This window comes from Rhineura floridana, chromosome 3, assembly GCF_030035675.1.
Source record: "Rhineura floridana isolate rRhiFlo1 chromosome 3, rRhiFlo1.hap2, whole genome shotgun sequence".
Taxonomy (NCBI): domain Eukaryota; kingdom Metazoa; phylum Chordata; class Lepidosauria; order Squamata; family Rhineuridae; genus Rhineura; species Rhineura floridana.
This window is the reverse complement of record NC_084482.1, coordinates 22,268,967-22,294,787: the sequence shown is the minus strand read 5'-3', so window position 1 is coordinate 22,294,787 and position 25,821 is coordinate 22,268,967. Positions and strand designations below refer to the sequence as shown.

Here is a 25,821-nt window from a genome sequence, read left to right as displayed (position 1 = left end):
TAATTGGGTTTTAGAATAAATTAAACCAGAACTATCACTAGAAGCAAAAATGATAAAACTGAGGTTATCCTACTTTGGACACATATTGAGAAGACACGATTCATTAGAAAAGATAATAATGCTGGGGAAAACAGAAGGGAGTAGAAAAAGAGGAAGGCCAAGCAAGAGATGGATTGATTCCATAAAGGAAGCCACAGACCTGAACTTACAAGATCTGAACTGGGTGGTTCATGACAGATGCTCTTGGAAGTTACAGATTCAGAGGGTCGCCATAAGTAGTAGTCGACTTGGAGGCACATAACAACAACAAAAGTTAATTAAGAGCCCTTCCAGAGCATAATTTCTTTCAGCAGTGAATTTGCACACCAACATGCACATGTCCTTCCTTAAGGAAACTCTTAGGGGAAAATTACATAGGCCTAGTGCTCAAATTGCAATATTTTATTATTCTTCACCCACTTTTCCCCAATCATTCAGCCACATTAAGCAAAGTGTTCTCTTCGTCCTAACCCTCCATCTCCAGTATGGAGTAATGCTAACCTACTCCACAGATCTGTGTTCTAAGGGTTACTAAGATAATATATATAAAGCTCTTTGAACACTGAAAAAAAGCACTATATAAAACATTAAATATTGTCTTACTGTTTTGCTGCTACTTTGCCACAGAACAAATCATGTGCAAATCTGCATTTAAGTCAGCAGTCTCTGGGAATGTTTCACACAGAGACCCCTGTTTCCAACAGTGAAACAGCAACCCTAAAATTGTGTTGTTTTGAGGAATCCACCCAGGTTTTTCCTGTCAGACCGGATTGCTACTTCTTTTCATTGTGATTCAATCAAGCCTCCCAATGCAAGAGCCATCAGGTAGACTGGATAATACCCATGATCAGATAGCCATTGTAACAGGTTATTCCTCACATGGTTAGCAGATATGAGGCGAATTTGGGCTACGCAATATGATCCTGAAAGGTACAGTGTGAAGCAACTCTCCCCCGTTCCCTCGCATGCTTTGCTGGCTGGGAAATGTCCCAGTTCTTGTATAGGAGATCTCATCTAGCGATTTTGGCTTTCTAAGAAAGAATACACAGTCATTTTGATTGCAAGATCCTTGGGGCAGAGTCCTGTCTGTTTGCTTTTATTAATTACTCTTCAAAGTGCCTTGGACATCAGTGGTGCTATATAACAACATGATGACAGCAATAAGAAGAAATAATGAGGATAAATAATACTACTAAAATTATAGTAATTTTCCAGCTTCATTGCTCTTTGCAGCTTAATGCATTGAGCTGAGTTTTCACCCATTTCCCCTGTGCCCATCTTCATCCCCTGCAACTGGGCGTGCATCTCTCTCTCTCTCTCTCTCTCTCTCTCTCTCATTTATATTAATATACAAGAGGCATTTTTCTATGGCAGCAATACATTTTTTTACTTGTCAGTGAGAAGATCAAGGCTTCTTTACTGCTGTCTATATGGTGTGTAATTATCAAGTGGAGGTGTGTATGTGTGCTTGCAGAACACTCTCATGCCTTTTACCTGAGCATTGGTGGCCTTTGGGGAAACATCTATTTCTTCAATGCTTCCATCACTGTTGACATCATCTTCAGCATCTCTGCTGTGGTCCTGATAACTTGATCTTACTGTCTCTGGCTGCTGTTGCATGTCCGCTCCTTTTGGTAAAGCAGAGGTAAGGCAGCCATTGATGGCACTCGGTGCTTCTTCTTGGGCTTCTTCATCTGCGGTGAAGGATGGAGAACCTTGGGAGACGTCTTCAGGACAAACTGAACTCTCATTGAGCAGCACGTTGTTCTCCTGATGGGCTGATTCCTCAGTCTGAGTTTCATCTGGAGTGTTTGGGGGGGATTTCAGTAGAGATGGGACTTCACCCCTTGGCGGTGGTGGTGGGGAGCCCCCATCTTTGTTGCAAGTATCACTGGCTTCAAAGTCATTAACCAAAAGTGGCTGGGAGGTCTCATCAGAGTCTTTGGGAACGTTTTTGCTTGCAGCTTCGAGCACGGCCTCTGATACAATCTCTACTGCTATATTATTTGCAACGTCCTCAACTTTCTGGGGGTTGCCTTTGGGTATGCTGGCGGTGGCAGGCTTCTCCAGTGTTGCAGCTTGGCTGTCCTCTTTGGCTCCGTTAGCAGTTGAAGAGTCTGATTTGGCCGCATCCGCAACCTCATTTTGCAATTCAGTAGCCAAAGACACGGACGTTCCTTCTTCTGCTTCACTGGCACTATTGGCACATGCTGCCTTGGTTGCTGAAACAGTTTCTTTTTCCCGATTCGAGGAAATGGCAGGAGGAGATGTCGGCGTCTCACTTATGCTGTTCCTTGCAGGTATGAAAGAGGAGCTGGTAGGACTTACTGGAGACGAGATGACCAACGAGCCTCTGTTACTGCATAAGGAGAAACAGAAACAGTCTTACAACGTTTGAAATGCAGTCTCCAATGGCCTTATGTCTATTCAGCCACTACAGTGAAACTGACCCTCCATGTTCAGATGCAGTATATCTCCTGAGGAGAAGGTTCTGTTCTCCCACACTTTGTAATGTACCAGGCACACTCATGTTCCTATAGAAATAATTAAATAATAAGTGCTAGGGACGAACCACAGGGGTGGGGAAACCATTAAGGAAGGTTCAGAATTCCAAATGAAAATGCAGTTTTCCCAGATCTTGATAAGGTCAATCTGCAGATAGTTGTCTCATCCTGAAGAAAGAGGGGAAATTTCACACTTCTTCCGGCCACTCAGGGGATCTCAAATCTAGACTATTTGCCTCCTTTCCTGTTATGCTGCCACATTACGAGCACCTTTATTTCCCTCAATGGAATGAGATTATTTTCAGCTCTTCATGTTTTTGGGGTGAATCTAGCTCTTTTTTGCAGGTAGTATGAGCAAAGTCAGGGCAGTAACTATCAGGACAGGGACTGAGGTGGGGAGTTGTCAAGGAGAGGCCGAGGGCACTCAAGCCCTGGACTTTTTATGGCAGACCCCAGATCTCCTGCCCTCCCCTGTTTAACATTTTTAAAATGTTTTTTACTTTGCTTGTAGGGCAACTGGGCACACCGCATAGTGCAATGCTGATGAGACCCCAGTCACCCACTGTTGAAGGACGACCTTTAGGCTTCAGTACCAGACTGAGCAATATCCAGCTGATCCCATATGCCAGTCAAGCTCTGGGCACACTAGTTGCTTCAAAAGCAGTGAGAATGTTTTTTTGAAGCGACTTTGCCCTCAGCAGGCCACACCTCCCTTCCCCACTGCTGACTTCAGACCTTTCAGGACTGCCCAAGTGTTGGGTCAATCACTGTCCCTGCCTGAGCCTGCAGCAAAGCGTTTCCATTGGCCGCACTGGAAGACAAATGAGTTGGTCTACCAGTCAGTTGTGAAATCTGCCTGAAGCTGATTTTTTTTTTAAAGTGCACTCGAGGTGATCCGACCAGAGTTTTAGAGTAAAAAGGGGTGGAGTTTGACTGGCATTGTGTGCCCCCATTTTCAGAAAAGAGAGGTGGAGACACATGCGAACCAACACAACAGTAAGTGTGTCTCTACTCTGAGGAACCACCATGCCCTATAAAGCCCTAACATCCAACTCAGCTCCTCATCAGTAAATACCCACAATAGCTACAACTATGCAGATAGCCAAAGAAGACTCCCACTTTCTCCCTTACTACCCCTCGTCTGCTTGATCCAGAAACTGACCACCACTGGGCCATCTTGGACCATATAACCTGCTTCCGGCTCTTTAGACCTTGGTCTACCTGTGCTGGGCCTGGAACTCAACCCTCCAACTGCAGCCTGTCTCTCAGCTTAGCCAAGACCTAGCAAATGGTTATAAAGCACCATTTTGGTTAGAAAGGCCATTAAGGACTGAAGTGAGAGAGCATCGTCTCCTATAAGTACCTTCTTCCCCTAAGATTCAGTACAGAAAATCTGTTGGTGATTCCACCTTCCATTAGGCTGGTAGCCACTTTAAGGTGGGTCTTTTCCGTTATGAAGAAGGTGCATGCTGAGATGCAGTTGTGATCTTGGTCCATTTAATTGGACTGTAAAGATCTGGCTGTTCAGTCAAGCTTTCTGAAGCTAATGTGACCTTCTGGAAGGATTTTTGTTTTGACTCTGGCTGCTGTATAGTTGCCTGCTCACATTTTTCCTCTTATGGATTTCATTTGTATTTTCTGGCCTTGAAAAGCCTTGTTATTAAAAGATGGGTTATAAAGACAGGTTATAAATCTTTTAACTAACAAACAGACAAGACACACAGACAAAGAGATCCAAAACCAGTTGCACCCAGGAAAGGGGAGGGAGGTTGCAAGTTGCCCATGACTGAGTGATGCTTCAGACTCCTACATGCCCCCCACAAGAAAGAGGAAATCTCTTACCTTGATACCCCTTTAATAATGAAGACTTTATTGGAGTGCTGCTTTTCCAGTTTGCTCATCACATCGTACAAGTCATGGTTTAGCTGCAAGCAGGCGCAGTGGAAAAAGCAAATATCATTACTTAGTAATTTAAAAATACTACTACTACTATCACCTTTTCTCATAAAATAATTAGTTCTGACTACCTGTGTTATTCTTAATGAGTATTTCCGGTTTATGTATTTATTTAAAATATTTCTTCCATGCTCCTCAATGCAATTCAGTCCCAGAGCGAGTCGCCATTAAAATACAAATACATCATATATCACAGCCACTCATGAGACATGGCAGGTACATTATAACCAGACCAAAAAAAATGGCATCAGTCCAGGCACTAATATCTAGCAAAGGTTTGGCAGATAGAAAATTTTTCACCTGGTGCCAGAAACTCAGAAGGGTAGGCCCTAGCTGTATATCAGAGGAGAGGGAGTTCTACCATTGGGGTGTCACCACCAAGAAGGCTCTCCTTTGCGCTGCTGCATAACAAATTCTGATAGAGGCGGCACAGCCAGGAAAGTCCCCCTGGGAGATCTTAACAACTGGGGAAGTCTGTGTGGGAGAAGTAATTCTCCCAGGTAACCTGGCTGCAAGTTGTGCAGGGCTTAAGCTGTCTTTAACTACCTTATATTCATCTCCTCTTGAAACTTTCCTCTAAGAACATAAAAAGACCCTGCTGGATCAGGCCAGTGGCCCATCTAGTCCAGCATCTAGATGCCTGTGGGAAGCCTGCAAGCAGGACTTGAGTGCAAGAGCACTCTCCCTTCTTGTGTCCTCACACTGCCTCTGACTATGGTGGCAGAGCAAAGCCATCATAGCTAGTAGCCATTGATAGCTTTATTCTCCATTCCTGTTTTCATTCATCTTTCCCTCCCTGTAATAACGGGACATAACAGACAATTGTCATTTCATTTATTCTTGAGATTTAAAAGCAAACAGTAATATATACCATTGAAGGTAGTTCGCCAATGCATGGATATTTAAAAAAATAATAATTCAAAAATAAAACAGGCATAATGCAGCTCAGCTGGCCATTACAATGAAAGTAAGGCCAACATGCTCCTCCCACTGAAGAATCCAGTGGTTCCCTTCCTCTTCCTCCAGGCCCAAGCTCAGAGGCTAGCTCTCACTCAGAGAGTGGGAGGGAGAAGATAGGTTGTGCCCCAAGTTCAGAGCCAGATTTAGGGGCAGGTAAGCACTTGGAGCACCAGACTGTGGGGAAGGGGGGCATGGCAGCCCCTGGCTCAGGGGAAGACCTGCCATGGGATAGGAATTCAACTATCCACTCAATAGCTGAAGAAAATAGTACAGATAGTTCTTCACTTGTGATCTTTGTATCTGGCTTGTGTGACCAGCTCTACATTAGCATTAAATATATATATATATATATTATTAATTGAATTATTATTATTCAAAAAGTGTGTGTGAGTGTATGCATATGTGCAAAAGAGAGAGAGAGAGAGAGAGATGTCATTGTGATCAGATCTATGCATGTATACATATCGTTTTTTGTGACGGGGTAAATCATTAATGCAAATCATGCATCAAAGTTGTGAAATAACAAAAACAAGGTATTCAGAAGTTAAATGAATGAAGAAGATGCCATCTGGTCTAAGCTGGCCATGGCCAAGTTTCTATCCATTATCACTGCAAAGCTATCCTGGCGAGTTTGTTGGTTTGCAGCATGGATAACCATAATGTGGGCTGCAGCCACTTCTCTACCTATTCCTACCTCAGTAGTTTAGTTACTCCCAATGTGTGTCAAGGGCTATACAGATAACAGGGAAGCAAAATCTTCCTGCCAGGAGGATTCAGATAATATGAAATTATCCAAGCAGAAATTCTAATAGAGTGGAGGAAAGACAACAGAATTTACCCTCTGTGCATCATTCTAGGATCCTGGCTTGTATGCCACAGTTGGTCACTTACCTTGCTCATTTCCTTGAAGAAGACATCTCGCAAATTGGAAATATTCTGGAATATTGCCACATAGCATGCAATTCGGCTGAAGAAGGTAAAAAGAAAAGAAAGAAAACAAACTAACCCCAAATTATGCAAAAGAAGAAGAATATAAGACACAAGACAAGATTGGTAGGACCTGCACATAAAAAGCCTGCACATAAAGAAGAATCTAGTGCTTGCAATGAAATAGTTCAGTTGCTTGAAGTTCACTGAAGTAGTTCAAAAATACCTGAACTACACCTGAAAGTAGTTCCTATAACTGATGGATGAATTAAAGGTGAATTAAGTTAATTTGGGGGTAGAACTCTGAACGATTTCTAGTTTATCTTCATGTTTATTCTCCCACCCACCCCCATCCCAACAGGAAGCCCCAATTATTATTTTTTAAAAAGTAAGTCAATCGGACATCCATAAAGAAAATTAGAAAACAAAACAAGGCAACATCCAAGACTTATTAGGCAGGTAGGGAGGTGCTGCTGTTGCTAAGGACACAGAGCAATCTAACTCAGGGGAAGCCAGTGTAAGTAGTGCCAGTGCAAGAGAAGCAGGCGTAAAGTTCAGCTGCATCCAACTGCCATTCAGGAGTCTCTGGGTTGGCTGAATGCTAGCTCACCTAGGAGCTGTGCACGGGGACCAGAAAGTAAAAGCCTGCTCTCCCAAATACCTCTACCGGGGAGTAAGTCCTCGTCTATTGTATTTATTATCTTAGACCTATCTTTTCCTGTCGTAACTTTTGCCTGATGTGCAGGAGTCTCCAAACACGAGTTAGATGTGGCCTAAGTCCCCTCACCTCGGATGCTCCCGACACTCCCCAGAATGCCCCTTTTTCAGGACTTATGCCGGCGCTGCCTTCACTTACGGCGGTCTCGGCTGAGTCCTAGCTGAGCTGGGCTGAAGGACTAATGCAGCTGAGCCAGGACCCAGCTAGCTCAGCAGGAGGTCCGCCACATCCAACTACCCTCAGCCTGGCGTAAATGCAAGTTCGATTGCATCCCTAGTCACTCAGTCACTGCTGCTAAGCAATCTGAAGGAATGTGAGGCATTTTCTTTATATTCCTGCTGAAGAAATTAACTTTCTTCCTAGAGGAGCAGCTTGCAGTGAGAAGTACATATACAAGAATAAAGCAAATTATCCTTTGTGCCTTTAACAGTTGTGTGGCTGGTACAAATTAAACAGGATAAGCCGTTTCTATTATGGAAATACAATTATGGGGAAATCTTCATCTGTTGACATTCTGTCCGTCAGACATCTTATTACTTGAGTGCGCCCTCTGATTTACTTTTGGCCCCTATACTTCAGCACAGCATTTTGTAACATTCTGAATACTCTGTGTTTTTTTGTTTTTCCTGAGAATGAACTTTTTATGAAGTAAAAACGTTCATTTGAATGAACTAACTGAACTAATTCTTTTTATGCAATGACAAACTTGAACTGGAAATAGCTGCTTTTTGGACAAGATGAACTTGAACTAGAACAAATTCCTTTTAAAATGAGCTTTCTAAGCACTGGCAGAATCAGAAAACACGGCTTTTCCTGGGCTGTACAACTTCAGACTGCAGATAAGCAATTTCAGGTGAGGATGCCCACTGAGGAAAAAAGCCAGACATCTTTTTAAAACAACAACAACTAGTGTATCAGGTTAAGACATTTTGCCCTGATATGCCAGCTGTCCAAGTCAATCACTGCCAGTTAAGACCCCATGAGCATATATGTAAAATTTAGCTTTTTTGCCCCAATGTGCATAACTTTACACTTTTTTTTTTACACTCAATTGCTTTTGCCATTTTACTACCCATTTACTTAGCTTGGAGAAATCCTTTTGGAGCTCTTTGCAATCCCTTATTGAAGAACAATTTGGTATCATCAGCAAACTTGGCTATCTCACTGCTTGCCCCTAACTCTAGATAATTTATGAACAAGTTAAAAATCACTGATCCTTGGGGGACTCCACTTTCTATATACCTTCACTGGAAGAACTGTCCAGTTATTCCTACTTCCTATTTCTTGACCAGTTACTGATCCACAAGAGGATCTGTTCCCTTATTCCATTACTGTTCCGTACAATGCTGGTGTGTGTGTATGTGTCTTTACTTAGGGATGTGCTAGAATTCCACCCAATTTGGAATGGGTACTGAATTTTCCATTAATTTGCTTATTTGCTATTGTTGCAGATCAGATTTTTATTTAGTGGTTTTCAGTGGCTGTTTTCATAGCTATTTTTATTGATATTTCCTTCAATTTATTGATATTTCCTTTAAGAATATCAACATGAATATCAATATTTTTTTCCAAGAGAAAAAAACCCAGATCAGTAAAACTTGTGGATAAATGATGAACTTGAATTTATACCATTACTGTTAAGTAAACAGAATGCTTTTGAACTGGCACCAACCAACGGATCCCATCCCTAGTGTGTGTACACACATACATACCGAGGAAATGTGTGAAAATTACTTCCAAGCCTTTATTATACTTGTAATGCTTTTATTTGTTTGTTATATTTCTCTTCTGCATATGCATAAAAATCTTTTTTTTAAAATTACTTCCCTCTTTTCTTCCTTTTTAGGGGGGCGTTCTACAGAAAGGGTGTGGGTGGAATTCAGGAAATAATGTTATTTGTTTTGTATCAGTATTATAGTTAGTTTTTCTGTACAAACTGAAAGCTAATAAAATATATATTTTAAAAAATTACTTCCAAGCCAGCATGGGAAGCTGAAATAAAGTGAAGAGTGACAAGAAAATTGGTGTGGATTCAGCCCACCAGCAGACCTAGAGATTACACCAAATGTGGGCTTGCCGCGGTGTCCTTTCTCTTCATTCCGTTGTACTTTAGTGGGTGAGTGGCATGATGAGGCATTCTATTATAATGCATTTCTCTGCTCTCACTTCACGTTATTGACTACATTTTAATCCTGTCCTTCAATCTAGAAAGCCCAGGGCAGCATATATGCTACCCTTTTTTATCCTTACAATGATCCCATGGAGGTAAGTTAGGCTAACAGTTAATGATGTGTGGATTTTAACAAGTATGTGCCTGATTTATGTTGGATGCTTGTACCACTACACTACACTGCCTTCTGAGAATGTGTGACTTTAACCAGATGAACTGCTGCATAGGTTGCTGCTGAAAGGGGGCCAGCAAAATACACAGGAAGGTAACATCATGTGTTTCAGGGATTCAATGTTTCAGGGACAGCAGCAGAGAACTGGATGAAGGGTTGCAAGTTTTGGCAGCAAACCTGTGTCGAGTGGCTCATCTAGTTCTCCCCCCCAAATCATCACAAAAGCCAAACTTCAGTTCTCTGGATTATACTGCCATCCTGTGGTCGCCAGTCCTCAGTACGCTATTACTGAAAAGCAGCCCATGCTATTGCTATTGTACAACATATTCCAGACGGCAATTTGAACCATAACAGGATAATGCTTTGTGCTTGTTCTCTTTATGTTCTGATTGTGCTTTATGTGCTGTGTTGTCAACAGGCTGAAGGGCTAAGGAACTGCAAGACAAGAGAAAGGTTTGGCTACACAGCTCAAGAAATCTAAGCAGCAAGTAGTATAAAAATCAGCTACTCAGTCAAAGGAGATGTGGCAACATCCACAGTTTTTATAAGGGAAGGGACCAATCAACAGTTTGATAGAAGTCACCTGACTGATACTCAGTGCATTGCCAGAGTGAGACTACACTTCAGTTTGTGGCATTAGGGATGGGATCCGTTGACCAGGGCCAGTTCAAAAGCATTCCACCGACTGAACGGACCAATACCAATTTGACTTCTTTGTCTGCTAGCTGCTGCTTTTGCTGATGTTTCCCACACACACACAACAAATATTGATATTATCAATATTTTGGAAATAAATATTGATAATTCTAAAGGAAATACCGATATTTTGAAAGGAAATTTTGATATTTTGAAAAGAAACAGAAAAATTATCATTCTTAATATTTTAGGGGATTTTTTAAATCTTTATTTGAAAATAGCTGTGGAAAATCACTACGTACAAATCCAATCTGCAATGATAGAGAATAAGCCTATTAATGTTAAATTTGGTACCAAATCCAAATTGGCTGGAATTCTAGAACATCCCTACCAATGGCATATGCTTCTTTGCTATGCTACAGAAATATCTGACTCTACAGATAATTTCTAGTCACACAGCCACGCTTCTTAGATTCAACATTCTGCTTTGAGCTGCTCTAGTATTGGCAGCTTGATCTTTAGCCAGTGTTACCTGTTGTAAAGGTTCGGGAGCTCTTCTCGTAGTTCTTTGTTGAGTTCCTCAAACACAGTTTGGGCTTTATAGTACTCCTCTTCGGCCTGCAGGGCCCAAGAGTTTATTAGAGGCACATGAAAGTGAGCATTAACAATGTAACCAAGCCAACAAGCTCCAGTCTCAGATCCTGCTTACACATTCCCATTTTTTCATGTGAAAAGTCAGCCATGTGTAAGCCAGGCTCTGATTGTCAAGAATCTGGAGGGCTCCTTTCTCCTGGAGACAGGCAGAGAAAAATGGAAGGGATATTACAGCTTCTGTCCCCATCTATCATTAATCTATGCTCCCCTCTATTTGGCACTGGTTGGGCCTCATTTTGAGTACTGTGTCCAGTTCCAAACACTGCGCTTCAAGAAGGATGAAGACAAACTGGAACCAGTTCAGAAGAAGGCAACAGGGATTATCAGGGGACTGGAAACAAAGCCCTATGAGGAGAGACTGAAATAACTGGGCATGTTTAGCCTTGAGAAGAGAAGACTGGGGAGAGATATGACGGCACTCTTCAAGTACGTGAAAGGTTACCACACAGAAGAGGGCCAGGATCTCTTCTAGGTCATCCCAGAGTTCAGGACATGGAATAATGGGCTCAAGTTACAGGAAGCCAGATTGTGATTGAACATCAGGAAAAACTTCCTAACTGTTAGAGTAATTGCTTAAGGAGGTGGTGGGCTCTCCAACCCTGGAGGCATTCAAGAGGCAGCTGGACAGCCACCTATCTGGTATGCTTTAAGTTGGATTCCTGTATAGGCCCCTTGCAACTCTGCGATTCTATGATTCTATGATTCTGTGATCTGTCATTTAGCCGCTAATTGTGTCTGCTCCTCCCCCTCCCAACACATAAGGAAAATTAGCCTTTCAAGAAGAGATAAGACGATCATAGATAAACAGTGGATGGAAAAAGGTAGGCAGCAGTTGTACAGTCTCCTCTAGTTTTTTCTGCTTGCCCCCAGGACGACCTTTCCGGATTTTCCATAGGAAGACCCCAGCTTACATGTGGCTACTTTTCACAGGCTACACAGAGATTGGGAGGAAAAAATAAGGAAGGCAGCATAATAGGTATATAGGGGAGCAGAGGAATAGGGGTTGGGACCTCTGCTTCTTATATATTATACCTCCAATGAAATACTACCTCTCATGTAAGGAAGGAGCAATTCTAGTTTCTATGCAATATATACGCCCACATGCTTTTTCAGGTTTTCCTTAATGACAGCTATAAGCTCAATCCTTTCCCTAACCCCCACCTCCCATTTAGATTCCTCGGATTTGCATATCATCTTATTGTAGAGCAAAGTGTCATTGGCTAAAAGCTGGAAATCAAGAATAATCAGAGATGTGATGGGAATTACATTCCTGGCTGTAAAAAACTCCTTCCATAGCTTGGGTCTGGATGGGCTCTCAAGAGAACCTTTATACCTTTGCAATTTTAGGTTCATCTTTCTTCTTGGCATTCTGCAGGGCTTCCAAGTGATGCCTACTGCTGTCATAATCCACTAGTTTCCTTCCCCGTTTAGCAATTCGCTCCTGTGAAGAAAGAGAACACTATGAAAGGTGACCTAGATTCAACATACCCTTTCTTTCTTTCTTTCTTTCTTTCTTTCTTTCTTTCTTTCTTTCTTTCTTTCTTTCTTTCTTTCTTTCTTTCTTTCTTTCTTTCTTTCTTTCTGCCAGAACAAGAACCTTTCAACAGAATCCACCACTCTGATTGGAAAACTGGTAAACCATCAGGGGCACCATTAAGAAATTAATAAGGGAGCGAAGTGAGGAATCCATTGCACAAGTCCTCTTAGGATTAGATGTAAAGACCCTGCTGAAGGTTCCTTCTACTTGTGAGGTAAAGAACCAAATAGGGCCTTTTTGGTTCTGGCCTCAGTGTCATGGAATACCCTTACAAGAAAATCATGCATAATCTGCTACCTGCAGAATATTTTGAGGTTATTAATTTTCACTATTTGGTTTTACCTTCAGATCATGTAGTCCTCTGATTCTGAAATGCCAGAAATTATAATGTATAACCTGTATTTTTTGCAATTAAGAGTGTGAATCTGCGGCAGGGACCAGTATATGTTTATTTATGTAGAGTTCCTAGTATATTTTAGTCACTTTTATAAATAATTACTAATGAAAATGGCGGTTAGAGTTTGGACTTAAATCTCCCTGAAAGATCAGAGACCCAGCAGCTATACTCTCAACCAACCTCCCTCCCTAGTGCACTTCTGATTTCTTTCCCCCCAAATACTCATCACATATTATTTCATCATCAAAACATATGATAAAATGAAAGCTTAGCATGATATGTAAACAAGGCAACTTGTAGCACTTTAGAAGTAAGTAGAAACAAGTACTGTACAATGGAGACTAAAAAGAGAACAATCTCTCCCACAAACTAAAGACGTGAAATAGTAAGGAATGGGCTTGGATGGATAGGGTGAAACTTTGTCAGATGCTGGAAGAATACCATTTATTTATTATTATTTGGTTTATATCCCGTCCATCCTCCTAGCAGGAGCCCAGGGCGGCAAACAGAAGCACTAAAAAAACCTTAAAACATCATAAAAACAGACCTTAAAATACATTAAAACAAAACAATGTTAAAAACATTTTTTTAAAAAAGCTTTAAAAACATGTTTTTAAAAGGGTTAAAAACATTATTAAAAAAACATATTAACAAGCAATTTCAACACAGACGCAGACTGGGATAGGTCTCAACTTAAAAGGCTTGTAGAAAGAGGAAAGTCTTCAAAAGGCGCCGAAAAGATAGCAGAGATGGCGCCTGCCTAATATTCAAGGGGAGGGAATTCCACAGGGTAGGTGCTGTCACACTAAAGGTCCATTTCCTATATTGTGCAGAACAAACCTCCTGATAAGATGGTATCTGCAGGAGGTCCTCACATGCAGAGCGCAGTGATCGACTGGGTATATAAGAGGTAAGACGGTCTTTCAGGTATGCTGGTCCCAAGCTGTATAGGGCTTTGTACACCAAAACTAGAACCTTGAACTTAGCCCGGTAGCTAATAGGTAGCCAGTGCAACTCTTTCAGCAGTGGGGTAACATGTTGGCAATACCCTGCCCCAGGTGAGTAGTCGCACCTCCGCATTTTGCAGCAGCTGCAAGCTTCCGGAACCAACCTCAAGGGCAGCTCCACATAGAGCGCATTACAGTAATCCAGCCTGGAGGTTACTAGTGCGTGGACAACAGTGGTCAGACTATCCCGGTCCAGAAACGGCCGCAGCTGTCTTACCAGCCAAAGCTGGTAAAAGGCACTCCTAGCCACTGAGGTCATCTGGCCCTCTAGCGACAACGATGGATCCAGGCTACCACAGGATTGGTTTTGTTTGATTGTAAAAAAGAGAAGGTTGGAAAAAAAGGAAAGACCAAGAGAGAACACACACACAATGCTGCTTTTTCCATCGCAATTGATTTTGACAGTTCACATACTTCCGCCCTCGCTACAAATAAATTGGCTGTTTTTCTTTGTAGCATTCACACGCATGTGTTTATTGCTATCAGTGTTTCCTTTGTTGCCGTGCCCGCATGTTAACTGTGGAGGCGGGGAAGGGGCGGTGTTTCCCGAAATGAAGGAATAGGTGCTTGAAAAAAAAGGGAATTGCTCCCACCCGTGGCTGTTAGGCTGTCCCTGCGCGAGATTGGTGTGCCTTTGGCACCCCGGGACAAGCCTCAGCATGAGTTCTGGGAAACAAAAAAGCCCAAACAATTATCTTTAGAGAGACATTAAAAGCAGCTACTAAAGGAAGCATTGACTGTTTAATATTATCGCTCTCTGTGAGTGGAGCAGATGCTGAGATGAGACGCCAAGGCAGCTCCCCTTTCCCCTGCGCTTTTGGGTGCTTATAAATTACCCCAGCGGCGCCTTAGCCAGCCTCTTCTCGCTGTGGCTGCAAAAAGGGTGCATGCATCAGCCCGAGGGGGGGAGAGATCCAGCTTTGTGGGGGAGTGGAGGTGCGGATTTTAAAAGCAAATTCAGGGTTTTGTCACATCCATTTAATCCGGAGTTAAAGGCAAAAGCAGTAGAATGCACGCACATTGGCTAAAACGTCAAGTAAATGGTCCAAATTAAAAGGATCTGCAAAAAGCACCAGATGCAGATTTTTCTCACATGTAAACAGGCCCAGAGAGAGAGACAGATGTGCTTGTGAATATCTTTTAGATGATGACCAGGAGGAAGAGTAGCATTAAGTTACCTTGAGGTCTAGAAACGTGAAAAAGTGGAAATCTGGACTTTTAAGAGTGCCACATTCCACTCTAGGTACTGGATACGGCAAAGTCAACTCTGAAATACACACCTTAATTTCACTGAACTGAGTCAAGTAATTCTCCATGGTCCTGATTGCTTGATTTGCCAGTTTCTCCTCATAATCTTCCCACAAAAGGTCATTGCTCTGCAGGTAAAAACACAAAGAAGCATTTTAAAAATCACTTTGGAATATTACATATATTTCTATGAGGTCATCCCTTTTCTCAAGCATTTTAGGAGCTGATTCTCAAGGTGCATCATCCCTTCTTTTAGAGGCTTAAGATAAACAACAGCGGATAGATTTGTCCGTGTTCTCCTTGTAGTTTCTTCAGATGCAGTTAATGATGGCTGTTGTTGGACAGATACAGCAACAAGCTATTCTGATGCAGGTATGAATTTACGGAACAGATTAAATAAAAATGATATTTGCTGGTCAGCTGATATCATATTTGCTGGTCAGCTGCTGTCTTTCTTTCACTTCTTTCAGGAGGGGCACAAATGGTTTGTTCACACACACATTTCATTCCAAAATGCAAAACTATGTTTCATTCCATTCCATAATTCCTTCCATAATGACTGTGAAGTCAGGTGATGAGTTGCATGTATGAAATAGCCACACAGATAAATCTAGAAGAACACATGATAACAGAGGCAACAGGGAAGCTACATAATTGGGGCTAAAACAGACATCATCATCATTGACTTCCTACCCCTCGTTCCAAGGTGGGTTACAACAATTTTAAAATATGGCATTAAAAACAACCCAGAATGTGAGAGATCTGTGACTGAATTGTTCTTTTTTTAACTTTAAAGTAGGCTATCGCAAGTTTGATCCTCACTAATTGTATGATTAGTCTATATTTTAATCAGTTCATCAATTAAGTCTGCATATATTTGCGTATGAGATAAAAACCTCTTTTTAAAAAACAACACACACTCTCTGATTTTACATCGTGTTGCAACAGGCACCCCCTCTTTTCTCACACAAATACCTCTTCTAAGATGGCACTTGCCAATTGATGTTTTTCTAAGTACTTGTGACCCAATGGTCTATAATTACCTTGCCCGTCTCATTAAAATCCTCCCTAGTCAAAGGACTCCAACACATATTTCCTATGCTTCCCCTGAATCCATATGGACAGAAGCTTAGATGTTAAAATCTGTCTAGCCCTGGCCAACGGAAAATAACCTTGATTCTCATCTCTACATCCTGCCTAGGCAAAGTGATAACTGAAGGTCTGCTCCCCATGTCACCTTCCTATTGGTTGAGCTCTCTTGAGCTGTCAACCAGCTATGCTCCTTTTGCCCAAGATAAAGATAGGACTGATGCCTAATAATTTTGATTGCAGCTGAACATTGTGAAGACCCATGAGATTCCAACATGTAAGTGGAGACCTTCTTCATTTGCTAAACTTAAGCTAGTGAGATGTGATTATGTTTATTTTACTCTGTATAGTACTCTTCTTATTTATCTCATCCCTTTCATTTCCTTTTTTCTAATTTGGATTTTGGAGGTTGGCTATTTACTTTGGAAAACCTTAAGGAATATCTCCCACAAGCCAAGCTGCTCAGGTTTTATGCTACACAAGAACCAGGAGAAAACACGCTGAATCTCTTTCTCCCAGCAGCGTTTGGGGTGTTTGTTGTCTGCTTCCCATTTTGCAGGTTAATATCACTTAAAGGCTCTGGGCTTCCCTGCACCAAACAGGGGGTAGCATAAATCCCTAAATGTTAGACCTTTGGGTGGTACTATGTGTGGTGTAGTGTTTAGAGTGTGGGACTAGGACCCAGGAGACCAGGGTTCAAATCCCCACTCAGCCATGAAATGACCTTGGGCCAGTCACAATCTCTCAGCCTAACCTACCTCACAGAGTTGTTGTGAGAATAAAATGGAGAGGGAGCAGAACCATGCATGCCCCCTTGAGTTCCTTGGAGGAAAGGTGGGATATAAATGTAATGCAATAACAATAAACAATAATGCAGGGTTAATGCATGCAGTGGGCTCCCTAGCAGCTTGTACAAAGAATAATTAAATAAATTAAATCTGCTGACTGGTTATTCAGGGATAACGTTTTTAGCCAACTAAAATGTATTAATTCATCTAAATAATTAATTGACTAAACATGGCAGTACTACTTCAAATAATTGGCAAGGGGCTCCAATTTTGATCAACAATATGGGGAAGAGGGATTATTCAAACCTTTGTCCCCATGCTGCTTTCTCAATCTAAATTCCCCCTCCCCCACAAGGTGCTGTTAGCCCTGCTGGAGAATAAAACAAGAATAATCTGTAGTGTCCCTGTATAGTTTCCCCAGCAGGGCTAATGGAAAAAAAAAAGGGGGGGATTGTTGACCATTGAACCGCACTGTCACTGAGTTTGTTTTCCATCAAGTCTGAAAAACTGTAACTAGGGGGAGTTATGTCTTTGCCCAGTCTGGGAATGGACTGCCAAGGCCGTTGCTATGGTAGCCATTGCGATAAACTGGGAAAAGTTCTAGCAGCTATCTGTGTTAAGCTGAGTCTTCTGTGTATTGCCTCTGAACTGTGAGGCTGTTCTTCTGTGTATTGCCTCTGAACTGAGAGGTTGTCTTCTGTGTATACCTTTGAAGAGAGATGTACCAGAAGGGGGGTGACTGAAGAAACTCTACATGTGTTTACTCTTAAGCCTTTGGCCATAATGTCTTAATAAAGACTCTTAACATGCTCTAATGCTCTGAAGAAGTTTCTTGCTCAACTTAACTCCAACGTAATGTATGCTGTTTCACGCAACAACGCACACACGTCAACAATGTATGTGTGTGATTTTCACTGGGCAAATGATTCAGGGGGAAGAGTTAAACCTCCCTCTCCCAATTATGCTGCTCCAATCGAAACTGGAGCCCCCTACCTTGTGGCTTTTTTTTTTATGTCACATCTGCTTTGGCCCTTGTACTGGACTATTCCACTTTTAACTAGCCTAGTCTCCCCCAAAGAATCTTGGGAACTGTAGTTTGATGAGGGGTGCCAAACATTCCTCTGTTAGCTTTTACATAACTATAATTTTCAGGGAAGAGAGAAGGGTTGTTAAACCAGTTTAAGTCTGAAGAAATGCCTGGACTCTTTGCAAGAGTAATAAGGGTGGGATAGCTTAAGAAAGCCAAGCTCGTATCTTAGCTCACATCTTAAGAGCTGCTGTTTCTAGAAGCAAAGGCCGTGAGCTGGAGAAGGCTCTGGCTCATATCCTAACTCAGCTATGAGCTCATTCACTCACTTGCCTCGGGCAAGCCACAATTGCATCAACATATCATCTGGACATGGAGATATTATCATCTCCATTATTCTTACAACCACTGTAAGATAGGCCAGTGTTATTATCTCTGGCCTATCTTACAGAGAGGTTGTAAGAATAATTCAGACTGTATAAATGATCACTTTTATTATTAAGTTTAAAAATGACCCAATAACTGGGAGTAACAGGCACACGGCACTCACCTGCACTATGGCTTGCAATTCTCCATACCCATCCCACTCATCGCTGTAAATTTCCTGCAGAGTTTCGGATACTTTCTTAGAGCTTTCATGCATCGCTACAAAAGGCAAACACAGAGCACAGAAAAACAGTCATCATGATCAACCCTGGCCAAGTCAACATCTGCACAGTGGATGGCAGCTATTTAAAATAGTTGGTCTTCAAGCAAGTAGGCTGTTCCATAGCATGAGTTGTTTGTGTGCTGGGTTCCTCCAGGCCCCGTGTGACTATTTTAAAAGCTAAGCTACTGGACCCTCAACTCCTTGGGGGCAGTTTATGATCATGTGGTAAAAGTAGTATCTACTGGTTCTGATAAGGAGAGGGAAAATAAACTCTTGAACAACAGGGGCTCCACTGAGGCATGATAGTGTTTTTCAATCTCCTAGGTGCCCCTCATCCTCAGATTTATTTATTTATTCAAATTCTGGCAAAGCTGTGCATAAATGGTGGTAGTAGATGAGCTCTCTCTCAGGAGATGATCTGAGTGGTGTATTGACCTGCTGTGGAACACAGGAAGTTGTCTTATAATGAGTCCATCTACATTAGTATTGTCTACACTGATGGGTCTCCTCTAGGATACACACCTTAACGTGGTGAGGGGGTTTGAGAGTGTTGAAGAAGCTGAGAGCAATTTAGTCAGGAGTCTAGACCAAGAGGCTAGACTCCTAGCAGGGGCACCCACGGTGGAATGGTCAAAGCTGAAACACCAGACTAAGATGCATCCAAACTCAGAGGAAGGCAATGGTAAACCATCTCTGAATATCTCTTACCATGAAAACCCTATGAACAGAGTATCCAAAATGCAACACAAGATAGTGCTGGAAGATGAGACCCCCAGGTCAGAAAACACTCACCGAGCTACTGGGGAAGAACAAAGGACAAGTACGAGTAGCACTGTGACTAATGATGCAGCTGGGTCAAAGCCGAAAGGAAGCCCAGAGGCTGATGCGCACAGATGCGAAAGGAGAGTCCGGAGTTGTACGACACACACAAGAGGAACATGGAATGTGAGAAGCATGTACCAGAGAAAGTTAGAAATTGTCAAGCAAAAAATGGAACGCATCAACATTACAATACTTGGTGTGAGCAAACTAAAATGGACAGGAATGGGACATTTTCAATCAGGCAACTACAAAATATTTTATGCAGGAAATGAGAAATTAAGAAGGAATGGGGTTGCTTTAATATTGAGAAGTGATGTAGCAAGAGCAATTAGGAGCTACAACGCAAGGTCTGAGCGAGTGATATCAATGAGATTAAACAGGAAACCTATCAACATAACCATCATCCAAGTCTATGCTCCGACGGCAAACGCAGAAGAAGAGGAATTGGAGAGATTTTATGCAGAAGTACAGGAAGAAACTGATCACACACCAAAACAAGATGTGCTGATAATCATGGGGGACTGGAATGCAGAAGTAGAGAACAGAGAAGTATTAGGAATTGTGGGGAAATGGGCCTAGGAGACAGAAATGAAGCAGGAGAAAGACTTACTGAATTCAGTAAAGCCAATAATTTGTTTCTTGCAAACACATTTTTTGAGCAACTGAAAAGACGACTGTACACGTGAACATCACCAAATGGTCAATATAGGAATCAAATTGATTATATAATTGGTAGCAGAAGATGGAGAAGTTCCATACTTTCTGCGAAAACAAGACTAGGAGCAGACTGCGGTACAGATCATGAACTGGTCGTATCGAAAATCAGAGTAAAGCTAAAGAAGACCAACAAAGGAATCATAATGCCAAAATACAATTTAAATAACATCTCAGAAGCATATAAAGATCACATAAGGAACAGATTTGAGGCTTTAAACTTAGTTGACAAAGAACCAGAAGAACTATGGATTGAAGTCAGAGACTTATCAGGGAAGAATGCAAAAAGACAATACCTCTAGTTAAAAAGAGAGAAAGACCTCAATGGATGACTGAAGAAACTCTTCAAATGGTTAAAGAGAGAAGGAAAGCCAAAGCAAAAGGCGATAGAAACACAGTCAGAACCCTAAATGCAACAATACAGCGACTAGTACGTAGGGACAAAGAGAACTATTACAATGGTTACTGCATAGAAATAGAAGAGGACAACAAAAAGGGCAGACCAAGAGCCCTGTTCCAAAAGATTAGAGAAATGAAAGGGAAATTTAAACCAAGAGTAGGGATGCTGAATAATCAACAGGGGAACACACTGACTGACCGAGATGAAACAAAAGAAAGATGGAAGCAATACACTGAAGAACTCTATAAAAGAGAAGCCAGGATGACAGATTCATTCATGGAGGAACCATATGATGAAGAACCAGAAATTTTAGAATGTGAGGTGAAAGCTGCTCTTAAAATACTTGGAAGAAACAAATCACCAGGAATAGATGGCATACCAATGCCAGATGTCCAAGCTGGATTTAGAAAGGAAAGAGGCACCAGAGATCATATCACAAACATATGATGGATAATGGAACGGACCAAGGAATTTCAGAAGAATATCACCCTGTGCTTTATAGATTACAGCAAAGCCTTTGATTGTGTAGATCACAAAAAACTATGGAATGCTTTAAAAGAAATGGGGGTGCCACAGCATCTGATTGTCCTGATGCGTAACCTATACTCTGCACAAGAGAATACTGTAAGGACAGAATATGGAGAAACCGATTGGTTCCCCATCGGAAAGGGTGTGAGACAGGGGTGTATTTTATCACCCTATTTATTTAATTTATACGCAGAACATATCGTACGGAAAGCAGGATTGCACCAAGATGAAGGAGGTGTGAAAATTGGAGGGAGAAATATCAATAATTTAAGATATGCAGACGATACCATACTACTAGCAGAAACCAGTAATGATTTGAAACGAATGCTGATAGTTAAAGAGGAAAGCACAAAAGCAGGACTACAGCTGAATGTCAAAAAGACTAAAGTAATGACAACAGAAGAATGATGAAACATTACAGTTGACAATGAGGACATTGAACTTGTCAAGGATTATCAATACCTTGGCACAGTCATTAACCAAAATGGAGACAATACTCAAGAAATCAGAAGAAGGCTAGGACTGGGCAGGGCAGCTGTATCACTGAACACTAAAGTCAGGATCATTCAGACCATGGTATTGCCGATTTCTATGTATGGATGTGAAAGTTGGACAGCTGATAAGAGAAAAATCAACTCATTTGAAATGTGGTGTTGGAGGAGAGCTTTGCGGATACCATGGACTGCGAAAAAGACAAATAATTGGATGTTAGAACAAATTTAACCAGAACTATCAGTAGACGCTAAAATGATGAAACTGAGGTTATCATACTTCGGACACATAATGAGAAGACATGATTCACTAGAAAAGATAATAATGCTTGGAAAATGTCGTGCCCGGGTTGGGACTCAAGAACAGAATCACTTGATGAAAGCAAATCAGTTTCCAGACATAGGCTTCTCCGCCTCATGAACTCTTAACATGAACCAAAACCCGCGACATGGAAGAGAGTTTATAGAACAGAGTATCAACCATTCCCTGTCCCTTATCAAGGGGGATTTCGGGCGTGAATTCTCTCGCTCCGCCTCAAATTGCCCACATCTACGCCCCTTCCCTCCTCTTTTCTTTGGCGCCTTTTTAACTGTCTTTGGGTGTGGGGCGATGGGGGGGCGGCTACCTCCTCCCCTTCTGATTCGGAAAGGATGGTAGGGAGTGGGGGGGGTTGGCCCAACACTTCAGGCGATTTCTCTCTACCCTTCTCTGCAGCCGGAGGGCCTTGGTCTCCCTCCTCCTCCCCCTCTGTCTGTAACTGCTTCACATTCCTAGGGAGGGAGTGTGTGGGAAACGAGTCTGTTGCCTGTTCAAGGTTTTCCCCTTCTATCTGGGAAGCCTCCTCCTCCCCTCCAGACGACTCAGCCCAACTGCCCCCCTCTCCTAGCTCATTCTCAGAAACATCAGAATCCCAACCATACATCCTGACATCATCCCCTTCTCCATGCTGTGCTCCCTCCCACCCTGTTGGTTTGGGGCGATGAGGGAATTTCTCATGAAAGTCTCTCACTAAAATAGGGGCGTGAACGTGTTCTGCTTTTTCCCAGGATCTGTCGGCTGGCCCATAATTCTTCCAATGAATTAGATATTGCAGCTGATTTCTCCTTCTCCTGGAGTCCAGGATCTGTTCCACTTCAAACTCTGTTTGTTCCCCCACCAATATCGGTGCCCCTGGAGATTCTATCGGCCTCAACTCACTGGGGGGGGCGGCCTTCATTAGCAAGGAACGATGGAATACTGGGTGCATTTTAAAAGTCTCTGGCAACTTTAAACGAAAAGCCACTGGATTTATTTGAGCCTGGATCTCGAAGGGTCCCACTCTCCTATCCTGCAACTTCCTGCACTTACCCGGCATGTTAAAAAAGCGGGTTGACAGCCATACTTGATCGCCCACCTGGAGGGGGACCCCCTCACACCGACGTTGATCAGCAACTCTTTTGTATTCCCTTTTGGCTTTGTCTAATTGTTGTTTCAACACTTGCTGTACTGCCTGTAATTCCTGGAGGAATTCCTCCGCCGCTGGCACAGGCCCGCCGCCTGTACTGCTGGGAAAAGCTTTGGGATGAAATCCATAATTAGCAAAGAAGGGTGTCTGCCCAGTGCTGGTGTGCACGGAGTTATTGTAGGCGAATTCTGCAACATGTAAGTAGGAAATCCAGTCATTTTGCTGGTAAGATACATAACAACGCAGGTACCTCTCTAAAACTGCGTTAAGTTTCTCAGTTTGCCCATCAGTCTGAGGGTGGTGAGAGGAGGAGAGCCTTAGCTCCGTTTTCAACTGCTTCCAAACAGCCTTCCAAAATTTAGCTGTGAACTGGTTGCCTCGATCCGAGACAAGGCTGTCTGGCAACCCATGCAATCTGTAAATCTCTTTGACGAACACCTTTGCCATTTCTTTGGCATCCAAGGCCCCAGAGCAAGGGAGGAAGTGGGCCATTTTGGTCAATGAATCCACGATCACCAAAATAGCAGTCATTCCTTGTGACCTTGGTAGATCGGTTATAAAATCCATGGAGAGATCCTGCCACGGCCCCTTCGGAGTGGCTAGAGGTTCCAACAACCCTGCAGGCCTCCCAGTGCTTGCCTTCACCCTTAAACACACGGCGCAGGATTTTACATAGTTCTCAACATCTCTGCGCATTTGAGGCCACCAAAAATCCTTAGCTACATTTTGAATGGTTTTAAAAATGCCGAAGTGCCCAGCTGTGACATTGTCATGGCATTGACGCAATACTCTGAGTCTGAAGTCCCCCTTTGGCACATATCTGGCAGTTTTAAACCACAACAACCCATCCCTCCAGTGGAAACTTACTTCTGAGTCCGTGCTCTGCTCCATTTCCTGGATGTCATGTTGTATGTCTGGATCCCCCTGCTGGGCCCTCTTGAGCTCTTCTTCCCAGGATGGCTGACAGGCTCCTAACATGAGTTTTTCCGGTGGGATGATGTGTTGGAGGGGGGTGTCAGCCTTTTCGTCTTTGTATTGGGGTTGTCTGGATAGGGCATCCGCCCTCTGATTTTTTGTATGGGAGTGGTACTTTATTTTGAAGTTAAACCTGGCAAAAAACTGCAACCAGCGTATCTGTCTCTGGTTCAATTTCCGAGCGGTCTGCAGACTCTCGAGGTTCTTATGATCGGATCGTACTTCTATCTGATGTTGAGCCCCCTCCAAGTATTGCCTCCAGTTTTCGAATGCGTCTTTGATAGCTAAAAGTTCCTTTTCCCACACAGTATAGTGTTTTTCAGCATCTTTGAGCTTTCGAGAGTAGTATGCACACGGGTGTAGTTCCTTCCCACCCCTGTCAGGCTGCAAGAGAACCCCCCCGATCGCCCGGTCCAAGGCGTCAGCTTCCACAACGAAAGGTCAGGTCGGGTCAGCAAAGCATAGGATAGGTTCGGAGGCGAATTTCTCTTTCAGGTCTTCAAACGCTCTTGTTGCCTGGTCTGTCCACTGAAACTTCCCTTTTCCCCTTAAACAGTCTGTGAGGGGGGCGGTTAGTTTGGAGAAGCCCGGGATGAATTTTCTGTAGTAGTTGGCGAAGCCCAAGAAACGTTGCATGTCTTTCTTGGTGGTCGGTTGTCCCCAATCCAACACACAGCTCACCTTTCCTGGATCCATCTCCACTCCCCCTGCTGAAATTTGGTATCCAAGGAAGTCCAGGGAAGACAGGTCAAAGCCATACTTTTCCAGCTTGGCATATAGGTGATTCTCTCTCAGCCTTCTCAGCACAGTTCTCACGTGTTGGTCATGCTCTGACTGGCTCCTTGAAAATATCAGGATGTCATCCAGATAATAAACCACGTACTGGTCCAAGAGGCCTCTAAACACTTCGTTCATGAACTTCTGGAACACCCCTGGACTGCCACTTAATCCAAATGGCATGACCAGGTACTCAAATTGACCATAAGAGGTGTTGAAACTCGTCTTCCATTCATGTCCCTCCTTCATTCGGACCAAGTTATAAGCCCCCCGCAGATCCAACTTTGTGAAAATCGTGGCAGAACGCAGTCGATCTAATAACTCTGGAATTAGGGGCAGGGGGTAGCTGTTCGGGATGGTAATTTGGTTGAGGGCTCGATAATCATTGCAAGGTCGTAGCTCACCTCCTTTTTTCTTCACGAAGAGTAGGGGGGCTCCTGCAGGCGACTGCGAGGGACGAATAAATCCCTGCTTCAAGTTCTTTTCCAAAAAATCTTTCAGAGCTACTCTCTCTTGTTCTGTGAGGGAGTAGATTTTGCCTGCTGGAATGCTCGCTCCTGGCACCAAATCGATAGCGCAGTCATACGGCCGATGGGGGGGTAAAGTCTCAGCTTCAGTTTCACTAAACACATCCTCAAAGTCCAGGTATTTCGAGGGGAGGGTCACCTCCTTGACGTCCTGCACAGCTCCTGCTAGGGCTTTTATTGCTTTCTCTGGCTGACAATTTTCGTGACAATACTGGGACGTAAACCACACGACTGCTTCTCTCCAGGCTATTTTTGGGTCATGCTTTATCAACCATGGCATTCCCAGAATCACCTCAAAATTAGACAGGTCCGATACACACAAGGAAATGAACTCTTCGTGCCCCGGGATTTCTAGCTTCAAATCCTCAGTGGCTCTAGTGACCCCCCCGGACTTTAGTGGTCTGCCATCTATCGTCTCCACTGATAAGGGGGCTTCTAGTTTCCGATGCGGGATGTGGTGGCGTTTGACTAGGGCGGTATCGATGAAGTTTGTAGAGGCTCCACTGTCGATCAACGCTGTTGAGTTGAACTGCACTCCTGTGGAAGTTGTAATCCTAATGGGTAATACCAGAACCCCTTTTAGGGGGGGATGAGTTAACGGAGGCCCTTTGCACAGCACTGCCCCCAGTCCTCCGGCCTGCACTAGGACTGGGTGCTTCCATTT

At 43.0% G+C, this 25,821-nt stretch overlaps 1 protein-coding gene across 3 annotated transcripts in view; it reads right to left on the bottom strand.

The window, feature by feature from the left end:
• BIN2 (bridging integrator 2) overlaps positions 1 to 25,821 on the bottom strand; it is an 80,217-nt gene that overhangs the window by 16,400 nt on the left and 37,996 nt on the right. For all 3 annotated transcript variants that reach the window (XM_061614943.1, XM_061614945.1, XM_061614944.1), the window contains 7 exons: positions 18,380 to 18,474; positions 14,958 to 15,053; positions 12,070 to 12,177; positions 10,615 to 10,700; positions 6,351 to 6,426; positions 4,386 to 4,468; positions 1,534 to 2,398 (listed from right to left, as the gene is read on the bottom strand). In XM_061614943.1, coding sequence (XP_061470927.1) covers positions 1,534 to 2,398; positions 4,386 to 4,468; positions 6,351 to 6,426; positions 10,615 to 10,700; positions 12,070 to 12,177; positions 14,958 to 15,053; positions 18,380 to 18,474 — 1,409 coding nt within the window. The remainder of the gene's footprint in view (positions 1 to 1,533; positions 2,399 to 4,385; positions 4,469 to 6,350; positions 6,427 to 10,614; positions 10,701 to 12,069; positions 12,178 to 14,957; positions 15,054 to 18,379; positions 18,475 to 25,821) is intronic.